We start from the raw sequence: 12,703 nt of genomic DNA on the forward strand, positions 1-12,703 counted from the left end.
GCGAAAACTGTTGTCAGATTGTTGGTGTAATGGTTCAGGGATTCCGGGCTGGAGCAGATTCGTTTGCCATGAAGACCTAGGCTGTAGGGAAGGGACCGTTTGATGTGGAATGGGTGGCAGCTGTCATAATGGAGGTACTGTTGCTTGTTGGTGGGTTTGATGTGGACGGACGTGTGAAGCTGGCCATTGGACAGATGGAGGTCAACGTCAAGGAAAGTGGCATGGGATTTGGAGTAGGACCAGGTGAATCTGATGGAACCAAAGGAGTTGAGGTTGGCGAGGAAATTCTGGAGTTCTTCTTCACTGTGGTCCAGATCATGAAGATGTCATCAATAAATCTGTACCAAACTGTATAAATAAAAGTTTATTGCGATTCTAACTGTGTACATTCAGTTTTAAATAATAAATAAACCATTGTACTAAAGAGAGATAGGGTCTCAAAAATTACTGTTTCTTTACACTCCCTATCGGAGCACTGTATTTGAGAAGAATCCTGCTGATTTTGGCAGATATTGATTCAGTATATGGTAAAAAAGCAACTTTCTTTGCTTCTTCTTGCACTTTTACTGGTCTCTCTGGTGGAGAAGCAGGTCACAGTGCCTTCTGAATATCTGTGGAAGAACTTCCATTTCTGTAGTCTTCCATTTCTGTAGAACATAGACTGTAGTTTTGATCTGAAAGAGGTCAAGCGTGATGAACCAGCATTTTGAGTACACCATTCTTTTGTGCTGAATGGTGGGAGCTACTGGCTTGGAGGTAGAGGTTGGTTTCCGATAAATACTATAACCAACAGTGCCATCTGCCTTCCTCTTGACAAGAATATTTAAGAATGGGAGTTGTCCATTCTTCTCCATATCCATCGTGAGGTTTTGTTATGGTGGCACAAGTTCAGGTGTTCCATAAAAGAAGGAGCTTTTCCCTGTTGTGCATCGAAATAACATATATGTCATCCCCATACCTGAAGAAATACTGTGGTTGATTCGGAGCCAATGCAAGTGCCTCATCTTTGAATCTCTCCGTAAAGAGGTTCGCTACCACTGATGACAGTGGGCTGCCCATTGCAAACCCTTATGTTTGTCATATAATTGACCCCCATACAAGAAGTATGTTGAAGTTAAAATGTGCCTGAACAAGTCCAGGAGAGCACCGTCAAACTTTTCTCCAATCAACTTCATTGATCCATTATGTGGCACCCAGGTGAGCAAGGAAACCACATCAAAGCGAACCACTATGTCAGAATCAGTGATGTGTGGCTGCTTCAGACGACGTAGAAAATCTTCTGAGTTGCAAATATGGTGTGTACATTTGCCCACCTGTGGCGAGAGCATCTTCTGCAGATGCTGAGTCATGGGGTAGGTGGCCTCACCACTGTTACTAACTATTGGACGCAGAGGAACCCCTTCTTTGTGCACCTTGGGCAAGCCATAAAGCCTGGGTGATACTGAGCTTTCAGCCACAGCTGCTTCACACCATTTTCCAGTATCCCATTTTCCTTTAGAAGAGCCCTCTTCTTCCTTTGTCAGTGTGGTCCCTTTCTTTTGGCCTGTATGCTGGGTCATCCAGAAGTTGTCAAACTTTGCTGCTGTAGTCAGCCTTCTGAAGGATGATGGTAGCATTTCCCTTATCTGCTGGTAACATAACAATGCTATCTTCTCGGAGTTGTCTGACAGCCAGCCTCACATCACCTGTGGTGTCGGATTTAGGCAGCTTTGTCTTCGTGAGTGTCCTGCATGTCTCTTATTGGATTTCTTTGGTTTCACTTGGAGGTTGTTTAAGAGCCACATGCTCAAAAGCACGGATGAAGGCTGTGACAGGGATATTTCTGGGCAACAACACAAAACTGAGATCCTTGCTAAGTACCTTCAATGTTGTCTTGTCGAGTACTTCTTACTAAAGTTGACAACAATACAAATATTCTCATTCTGCTTCACCTTGTTGTTGAGACATTCAAACCTGACTAGTTGAGAAGCCGCTGATCTCTTCTTCATGCCTTCTGAAAAGAAACCATAAAGTGCCATCCAGTCTGTCTCAGTTTTGGCTGGTTAAGGCAGTAGCAATATTCAGGTGTTGAGATAGTAATTCCCTGGTAGTGACATCTAAATGGTGGTGCATAATATATTTTCTCCCTTACTAAAGCTCGACTCGCCTGGTGCTTAATCCTGTTGGCTCCTCTGGAATTTACATGATATTTAGTCTGAGCAAATACTGAAATAACATACCCTTCTCGGCATCTCAGCAGGAAATGAGAGAACTGAGCATTCTCCCTCTAGTTTGACACAGCTGATCCACCTTTCTTACACACAGATACATTTCCTCCCTGTAGAATCTTCTGGTGTAGGTCTTCACGCTTTCCCAGTGAGATGTCATCATCTTGAAAAATTGCGCTTGCACAATATTTCAGTTGCATGGCTCACAATCTTTATCAGGTGCTCCCTGAGGCTAAGGCCAGTGTGGAACAGGTCCTGTATTTATGCCTATGCGGGGCTAGGTGCGCAGTCATCGGTCCTCGCCATGCCAGGTGCTCCATCCCAGGTACATGCCAGGATAGCAGCAACTATTGTATTTTATAGCCATAGCTGTTCCAACTGCTGTACACACTTCAGCTGTTGCAAGTTACTAATTTTGGCACATGATGTTCTGTTTTAACTCCATGTTTTGATCAGACTGTCATCATTTAAGCAATTTTAACATTAGTGACCAGAAAATAATCCAATAGCCGCTTTATTGGATGCGTACCTTGGATAGAGCACCCGACATGGCCAGCTATAGTAAAAGAACAGCAGATTCCACCGGAAACTTAAATGACGGCAATCAGAAGATTGGACACTTAGTATGACTGAGGTGGAACAGAACGTCAGATGACAAAATAATTAAGTGGCACCAACCAAGAAGCAAGGGCACAGCAGCTGGAACACATATTGTTGTTATTGTGGTTTTCAGGCTAAAGACTGGTTTGATGCAGCTCTCCGTGCTACTTTATCCTGTGCAAGTGTATACATCTCTGAGAAACTACTGCAATCTACATCCTTCTGAATATGTGTATTGTATATCTCTCTATGAATTCTACCCCCCCCCCCCCCCCTTTACTAAATTGGTGTTCCCTTTATGTTATGAATATTTCATTCTTGTGTGCGCGGTCAGAAGTGAATGTGCTACATATTTTCCCAACATTGGAGGCAGATACTGATCCCCTCCTACATTTAAGAAAAAATTCAAAATGTTAGCTCCATTTCCTTCACAGCAGTTTGTACAACATGCACCAAATACAAACTTATGGTGATCCCTACTTTTCATTGCAACGTTTTCAAATTTTGTGCACTATGCTACTTACATGTGAAAAATCAGAACAACTATGACCATTCTGAAATGACGGGTAATTCGCCATGACGCCGACATATAATTCTTGTCTTTTTGAGCTCGATATGTCAAAACAATGGAAACTCCAGGTTGGAATATCAACAATGTGAAGAAAAGATAAGATTGCTACTTACCATATAGATGACACCTGAAGTTGTCTGAAATCTTTGTGCAAGTGCCTTTAATTTTGCCTGTCTGCAACTTTACGTATAATTTTTATAGTAAGCAGCAATCTGTCTTTTACTTACATTTTTGAGCTCAATATGTGTTATGGGACCTCACTGTGACCCAAATCAGTTGACTGTTCTTCAGCATTTGTTTTAAGGCCACCATTCACATTTATAAACTATTAACAACGAATTAGTAACTATTATTCGTTCACCTAATTTCAGTACAACATTTACAATTATTAACAAAGTTATGTACAGGTTCACAATTAATCAATTTTGAGGCATACATGGCTCTGAGGTCTACTTTCTCATGTTGCATATGTAATATAATGGTCTAAGAGTCACATCTGTGGCAAATATGACAAGCCGTAGGAGGAGAGCAGTCATACATTACTCTTGCACCCCTTTTAAAATTATAGTGTTGAACTTCCAACATTTGAGCATCTACAATTCTTATTTGCAGTAAGTAGGGTTAAGAATATATAGCTCAGCTTCATTACACATAGTTCAGTTAATGCACTTCTTTACAACAAAAAGCTTCAGAGCTTTATAAAAATTTAATTTAACTTAAAATATTGTTAAAAACTTAGTATAACAGGCCACCACGACATTCATAAACCTCAACTGTAGGATATGGTGATCAATTTGATGTATAACAAATGTCGAAGCAGCAGCAGAAAGTTCACGGTACTATAGCATCAACAGGTATTTACATTTGCAAGAATAAATAAGTAAGAATTATATATTATGGAACATCCCTGATGTGATAAACTGTACAGTATACTGACAGAAACAATCAAATGGAATGTCTCACCACTTACCTCCAACTTTTGAGGAAGTTACAGCACTTCAAATCACAAATAGCAGAAACACTTCTATTTTACGTATTTATTTTGCAGTTTTCAACTACTATACCTTTCAGTCCATTCCACTGATTTTTGGTCACAAAGCTTCATATAAAAGAATGATGGGAAAACAAATGTCATTAGCGTTATAGTTGAACCTCCCACAAGAGATAAGATCTTTCCAAATTTTGGTATGCTTTCTCCAATAAAAAGCATTGTCAGCATCATGATGCTCCGCAATAAACACCGTTTCCAATTGTATTCTGAAAATAGAAGACAATATATTTATCATTTATGTCCAAGTAAGTAAAATGTGGAGAAAAATTGTGTCATGAAATTTTAATACTGGATAGCTGATGCCAGTAGGAACAAAAATTTCTAATGTTGTGTAGGTCGACAACGCACCATTTTTAAACTACAGAAACTTGGCGCTGTGCACTCCGATTGGCCGTGGGATTGCCCTGTTGCCGTTCGTCAGTTGACAGGCAGCGCTATGGCTGGCGATTCACACGTACGACCATCCCTCGCCATATCATTGTCCCAACATGATACACAGACGAGTCAAATAGATCTTGCTGTTTGTCCCCACCTTATGTCAAGGGTATTCGCATGTAAGCTTCACTTTGGAACACATACACGTCACATACGGTTTAGTAATATAGTAAGCACTGCGACACAGAATTTGTTTGAAGAACAACGAGATATGGTTTTTGTTTATGGACCAGCTGATGGTCATGCACAAGAAGATCAATAGTTGTACGAGGAACGGTACACAGAAAGACACCATCCACACCCACAAACATTTACAGCAATTTACCAGGGACTTGGCAAAACAGGCTCGTTAGCAGGATATCGCGGCAGTGCTGAAAGACCTCTAACATGATGGGATGCTGCATTTGAAGAGGCTGCTCTCGAGCGCTTCGAGGAAGCACCTACGACAAGTACTGGAGCGGTTGCACACGTCATGGTGGTCACTCGTTGGTTCATCTGGGAGGTTTTGAGAGATGACGGCAAGCATCCATTTGGTTTCCACCCTGTCCAACACCTAAAACATGTGGCAGGCTATGAACACAGGCTAGGGTTTTCCCAGTGGTTTCTGTGATGTGTTGCACGAGATCCTGACTTCCCCACCATTGTGTTGTTTACCAATGAGAGCACCTTCCATCGGGATGGCCTTTCCAACACTCGAAACATTCATTACTGGGCAAGGGGAAATCCTCATGTCACATACGTCCATGAACACCAGGAACGATTTTCGCTCAACATCTGTGCAGGCATTGTGGGTGATCATCTGATTGGGCCATTCCATCTACCTCCTCGACTTACCGGGGCAAATTACCTTCACTTTTTGCAAGAAACTCTACCCAGCCTGCTGGAAGTTGTTCCCCTGGACATACGGCAATGCATGTGGTTGCAGCATGATGGGGCGCCCGCACATAACAGTCGTGCTGTGTGCGGATATTTAGATGAACTCTTTGACGGCTAGGTAATTGGCAGAGGTGCTACTAGGACATGGCCCCCACGATCGCCAGACCTCATGCCACCGGACTTTTTCCTGTGGGGATTCTTCAAGGTTCTAGTTCACCCACACAGACGCAACCATGTAGCAATGAAGAGGAATTAATGGATCGCATTCAACATGCCGCCAATCACATCAGGGCAAGGCCAGGAATCATTAAAAGAGTTCGCCAAAACACTGTTTGACATTACCAGGCTTGTGTTGTGTTATATGGCCACCAGTTCGAGCATGTGATTTATGTAAACAACGTCCTTGGTACAAAAAAAGGCCTTCTTCAGGGCCGGTACAATTTGTAAAAGACTTTCTGTATGCGAACTAACAGCTGTTGATGGGTTTGGTCCCAGTATGTCTTATCACAAAACTACAATGGATGTGTCAGGACCCTGGCGGATTCGCCCCCAGAGTGGAAGACTGGTGTGCTACCACCGAGCTTGCAGGCCACCTTTGATACATCACGATCTCTGGCTGGCAAAGCATTCAAGGTCATGCACTGGCCACAGCATCTGGCAATTGGAGTGTGTGGCACCAAATTTCTGTAGTTTAAAAATTCTGCATTGTTGACCTACAAAACATTAGTAATTTTAGTTCCTACTGGCATCAGCTATCCAGGGTTAAAATTTTATGACAATTTTTCTCCACCCTGTATAAATATAATGTGCATACAGGTACAGTGGACACCTAATTATTTTTTACACAGCATTTTCAGCTATGAAATGCTGCTCCCTAAAAGATAATTTTTTACACGGTGGTGGTTTTTTTTTTTTTTTTTTTTTTTTTGTGGTTTTCGGGCGCACAACTTCAATGGTCATTAGCGCCCTGACTACTCTAAGAATGCACCGCGAGGCACAAGTTGACAACAACAACTAAAAGGGAAAACACAATAAAAGACAGACTGACAGGCATAGGATTAAAAAACATCATCAAATGTCCTTAGCGAGGTTTGTCAAATTGATAAAACAAAGAACACGAGCAGCTGCTCGTGGGTCATCCGCTAAAATGGCATCTAAAGTTTTAGGCAGGTTAAGATCGAGGCGCAGTGTGTTAAGATCTGGACAGGACATTAAAATGTGTCTAACCGTCAGCAAGTGCCCACATGGGCAGAACGGTGCCGGCGCAGCCATCAGCAGATGGCGATGGCTGAACCGGCAGTGCCCAATTCTTAACCTTGCTAAAACGACCTCCTCCCGCCGAGAAGGGCGTGAGGAGGACGTCCAAGCCACAGGAAGAGGTTTTAAGGCCCGAAGCTTGTTGTCGGTAAGTGCAGCCCAATCGGCATGCCACAGCGACACAACGCGCCGACAAATGACCCTGCTAAAATCGGACGAAGGGACACAACAAGAAGCTGTCCGAGGCTGGAGGACCGCAGCCTTGGCCGCGGCATCTGCAGCTTCGTTCCCAGGGATACCGACATGGCCAGGAACCCACATAAAGCTAACCGGCGTACCGACGTCCACCAGCTGCTGAAGAGAGCGTTGGATCCGGTGTACGAAAGGGTGAACCGGGTACGGATCACTGAGGCTCTGGATGGCGCTCAGGGAATCTGAGCAGATGACATAAGCAGAATGTCGGTGGCGGCAGATGTAAAGAACAGCCTGGTAGAGGGCAAAGAGCTCAGCTGTGAAGACCGAACAATGGCCATGGAGCCGGTATTGGAAACTTTGTGCCCCGACAATAAAGGAACACCCGACCCCGTCATTGGTCTTAGAGCCATCTGTATAAATGAAAGTCATGTTGTTGAACTTCGAACGAAGTTCCAAAAAACGGGAGTGGTAGACCGAACCGGGGGTGACCTCTTTTGGGAGCGAGCTGAGGTCGAGGTGAACGCGGACCGGAGCCTGGAGCCAAGGTGGCGTGCGGCTCTCGCCCACTCGAAAGGTTGCAGGGAGTGAAAAATGAAGGTGTTGAAGGAGGCGACGAAAGCGAACTCCAGGGGGTAGCAAGGCAGAGACATACAACCCGTATTGAAGGTCAAGAGAGTCGTCAAAAAAGGAACGATAAGACGGATGGTCGGGCATTGACAGTAGCCGACAGGCATACCGACAAAGCAGTATATCGCGCCGGTAGGTGAGTGGCAATTCGCCAGCGTCAGCATGAAGACTCTCTACGGGACTGGTATAAAATGCTCCGATCGCAAGTCGTAAACCCCGATGTTGTATGGAGTTGAGGCGGCGTAAGATGGATGGCCGTGCAGAGGAGTATACGAAGCTCCCATAATCCAGCTTGGAGCGGACGATCGACCGATATAGACGAAGTAGGACGGTTCGATCCGCTCTCCACGACATACCACTGAGAACACGGAGGACATTTAAAGAACGGGTACAACGGGCGGCCAAATATGACACATGTGGAGACCAGCTAAGTTTCCTGTCAAAGGTAAGGCCTAAAAATTTGATTGTCTCCACGAGTGGGAGAGCAACGGGACCGAGTCGTAAGGACGGTGGGAGAAACTCTTTGTAGCGCCAGAAGTTAATACAGACCGTCTTCTCGGCAGAAAAACGGAAGCCAATGGCGACACTCCAGGAGTAAAGACGGTCAAGAGAACGCTGAAGACAGCGCTCCAGGACACGTGTACACTGCGCGCTGCAATAGATGGTAAAATCGTCCACGAAAAGGGAGCCTGATACATCAGCTGGGAGGCAATCCATTATTGGATTGATCGCGATGGCGAAGAGAGCGACGCTCAAAACTGAGCCCTGTGGCACCCCATTCTCCTGGCGAAAGGTGTCGGACAGGACAGAACCCACACGTACCCGAAACTGTCGATCCATTAAAAAGGAACGAATAAAAAGAGGGAGGCGACCGCGAAAGCCCCATGTATGCATGGTGCGGAGAATGCCCGCCCTCCAACAGGTGTCGTAAGCCTTCTCCAAATCAAAGAACACAGCCGCGGTCGGGCGCTTCCGCAAGAAGTTATTCATAATGAAGGTCGACAAGGTAACCAGATGGTCAACAGCAGAGCGGCGCCTTCGAAATCCACATTGTACATTGGTAAGTAGGCGTCGAGACTCGAGCAGCCAAACCAATCGAGAGTTAACCATTCGCTCCATCACTTTACAGACACAGCTGGTAAGCGAGATAGGTCGATAACTGGAAGGCAAGTGCTTGTCCTTCCCCGGCTTAGGAATCGGGACAACAATAGACTCGCGCCAGCATGCAGGAACATGTCCCTCAATCCAGATGCGATTGTATGTACGAAGAAGAAAACCTTTACCCGCAGGAGAAAGGTTCTTCAGCATCTGAATATGAATAGAATCAGGCCCTGGAGCGGAGGACCGTGATCGGCCAAGTGCGGTTTCGGGTTCCCGCATGGTGAATGGGGCATTATAACTTTCACAATTCGAGGAGCGGAAGTCAGGTGGCCTAGCCTCCTCTGCCTGTTTGCGGGGGAGGAAGGCAGGGTGGTAATGAGCGGAGCTCGAAACCTCGGCGAAAAAGCGGCCGAAGGCATTGGAGACAGCCTCAGGGGCCACAAGGACTTCATTCGCGACCTTCAAGCCAGAAACTGGTGAGTGGACCTTAGTGCCAGATAGCCGGCGCAGGCTACCCCAGACAACAGAAGAAGGAGTAGAACTGTTGAAGGTGCTTGTGAAAGCAGCCCAGCTGGCTTTCTTGCTTTCTTTAATAATACGACGACACTGAGCACGTAATCGTTTATAATTAATACAATTCGCCACTGTAGGGTGGCGTTTAAAGGTGCGTAAAGCACGTCGACGAGCACGTAAAGCGTCTCTACATGCTGCGGTCCACCAGGGGACCGGTACGCGACATGGAGAAGAAGTAGGGTGAGGGATGGAATATTCAGCAGCAGCGAGAATGACTTCCGTGAGGTGTGCGACCTGACGATCGCAGCTTGTGAAGGTTTGATCCTGAAAGGTCGCCCTGGAAGAGAAGAGCCCCCAGTCGGCCTTGGAGATGGTCCAACGAGAGGAGCACGGAGAGGGAGTATGCTGCAGGAGATGGATAACACACGGGAAGTGGTCGCTCGAATATGTATCAGCAAGTGCATACCACTCAAACCGGCGTGCAAGTTGGGGAGTACATATAGAGAGGTCTAAATGGGAATAGGTATGAGATGTGTCCGAAAGAAAAGTAGAGGCGCCAGTATTGAGGCAGACAAGATTGAGCTGGTTGAAAAGGTCTGCTAACAAGGAGCCCCTCGGGCAGGATGCTGGAGAGCCCCAAAGAGGATGGTGGGCATTGAAGTCTCCAGTTAACAAAAATGGTGCAGGTAGCTGAGCAATAAGTTGCGTCATGTCTGCCCTGGTAACGGCAGATGACGATGGAGCGTAAACGGTACAAAAGGAAAACGTAAAAGTGGGGAGAGTAATGCGGATGGCAACTGCCTGCAGGCCGGTGTGCAACGTGATGGGATCGTAGTAAATATCATCCCGGACCAGCAACATAACCCCTCCATGAGCTGGGATACCTACCACAGGGGGTAGGTCAAAACGCACAGAGGTGTAGTGTGCCAAGGCAATTTGATCGCATGGGCGTAGCTTCGTTTCCTGGAGGGCTACGACGAGCGGACGATGCAAGCGGAGCAGCAACTTCAAGTCCTCTCGGTTGGAGCGAATACTGCGAATATTCCAGTTAATAAGTGCCATCGTAAGAAAAGGAAGATGAGAGAAGGGGTCACCTCGAAGGCCGCTTAGGGCCTGGCTTCGAGCGAGCACTGCCGCCGCTAGCAGGAGGCGGACAGTCATCGTCCATGGGGTCTATAGGGTCATCGGCCATCTCGGGAGGATGGCCGGGAGGGGGAGCTTCCTCCGCCGGTGAACGGCCAGATGTTCGGCTACCAGCGGTGCGGCCAGGCGAAACGGATGACGGCCTGGGGCGGCAACCGCTGGGTGGCGCAGGAGAAGAAAGGCGCCGCGGCGGAGAAGGAGAACTGGGCTTCCTATGCGCCTTTTTAGAAGGACGTTTGGTGGAAGTACCGGTCGAAGGCTGGGAGGTCGAGGGACGGAGGAAGTCTGCACGGGATGGTTCCTTCTTGAAGGCCCGTGCATCTGACTTCGGGGTCTTCGACTGAGCAGAAGCTGAGGAAGTGGCTGGTGTCCGTGGGGTGATGGGAGGAAGAGGAGACGTCGACCGCGCGATCTTAGCACTGGCCGAACGGACGACCGTGGTGCTGAAGGTCAGATCGCATGTCTGGGTTGCTACCTCCCGGGTAGTCCGAGGAGAGGCGAGGACAGTGCTGTATTTCCCCACTGGGAGCAGCGTGGGCTTCCTACTAGCCAATAGCTTGCGAGCAGCCGAGGTGGACACTTTCTCTTTGACTCGAATTTCCTGGATACAGCGTTCTTCCTTATAGACAGGACAGTCGCGGGAGAATGCGGCATGGTCACCCTGACAGTTCACACAACGAGGAGACGGAGGTGGACAGTCACCCTCATGGGCATCCCTGCCACAAGTGACACATTTAGCCGCATTGGAGCAAGACTGTCGAGTGTGATTGAAACGCTGACACTGGTAGCAGCGCGTAGGTGTCGGGACATAGGGGCGAACAGAAATAACCTCGTAGCCCGCCTTGATGCGCGATGGCAGCTTAACACTATCGAAGGTTAAGAAAAGTGTCCGGGTCGGTACAAGGTCATTGTTGACCTTTTTCATGACCCGATGGACAGCCGTCACGCCCTGCTCAGCGAGGAAAGATTGAAGCTCCTCGTCAGTCAATCCGTCGAGAGAGCTACTATAGACTACACCACGAGACGAATTCAAAGTGCGGTGGGCCTCCACCCGGACAGGGAACGTGTACAAGAGTGTGGCCCGAAGCAGTTTTTGTGCCTGAAAGGCACTCTCAGTTTCTAGTAATAAGGTACCGTTACGCAACCTGGTACAAGATTTGACAGATCCGGCTATGGCATCTACGCCCTTCTGAATAACGAAAGGGTTGACAGAGGAAAAATCCTTTCCGTCCTCAGATCGAGAAACTACGAGGAACTGTGGGGCAGGCGGTAGTACTTTTGTCACTGTTGGCTGGTCACGTTTCCGTTTGTGGGTCGAAGTCGAAAGCGATGGAGTAGAATCCATTGCGGAGGAATCCCCCATAATTGCCAGCGTCTCCGATGGCGCGCTCCTTCCTTGTGGGGACCCTCTCAGAGGGCACTCCCGCCTTAGGTGAATGTTTACACCTCAGGTCACACCTCCCGAGAAACAGACGGAGGGACCAATCGGCATGGTCAGAAGGTATCAGCTCAGGCAATCACCCCTCCCCGGGCCTGGCCTTTACCAGGGGGTACGCGCGTGCCTTACATGTCTACCCAGGGCGGGGACTTACGCGTTACCCCGTCACCGGCTACGCGTGCGAACGCGTGGGTCGGCCTTCAGACACGCACAGGGAGGAAGGAAGAAGAGGAAAAAGAAGAGAGAGGGAGAAAGAGGACAGACTGTCTCAAACGCCGAGGCGGAGACCAGAGAAGGCAAGGAGAAGAAGGCAATGAGAAAGCAAGGAGAAGGAGGCAATGAGAAGGCAATGAGAAGGCAAGGAGAAGAAGGCAATGAGAAGGCAAGGAGAAAAAGGCAATGAGAAGGCAAGGAGAAGTCAAGGGAAAGAGTAAGGAAGACAGTGAAGTGGAGAAGAGCAAAGAAAGGAACCAACAAAAGGAAGGAAGAAACGAGAAGTGAAAAACCAAAAAGACCACGATTATAGGTCGTGAAACCGTCCGTCTCCGGACGCAGGCGCTAACTACCCCCGTGAGGGGGATGGACTCCTTTTAGTCGCCTCTTACGACAGGCAGGAATACCTCGGGCCTATTCTAATCCCCGGACCCGCAGGGGGGTACGGTGGTGGTGTGGTCTTCAGTCCAGAGACT

The 12,703-nt window shown here is 47.6% G+C and overlaps 1 protein-coding gene across 3 annotated transcripts in view; it reads right to left on the minus strand.

Moving 5' to 3' along the window:
• Positions 1-12,703, minus strand: part of LOC124787985 (amino acid transporter AVT1H-like) — a 69,602-nt gene that overhangs the window by 10,835 nt on the left and 46,064 nt on the right. For all 3 annotated transcript variants that reach the window (XM_047255027.1, XM_047255036.1, XM_047255019.1), the window contains exon 7: positions 4,443-4,635. In XM_047255027.1, the coding sequence (XP_047110983.1) occupies positions 4,443-4,635 (193 nt within the window). The remainder of the gene's footprint in view (positions 1-4,442; positions 4,636-12,703) is intronic.

This window comes from Schistocerca piceifrons, chromosome 1, assembly GCF_021461385.2.
Source record: "Schistocerca piceifrons isolate TAMUIC-IGC-003096 chromosome 1, iqSchPice1.1, whole genome shotgun sequence".
Lineage (NCBI taxonomy): Eukaryota > Metazoa > Arthropoda > Insecta > Orthoptera > Acrididae > Schistocerca > Schistocerca piceifrons.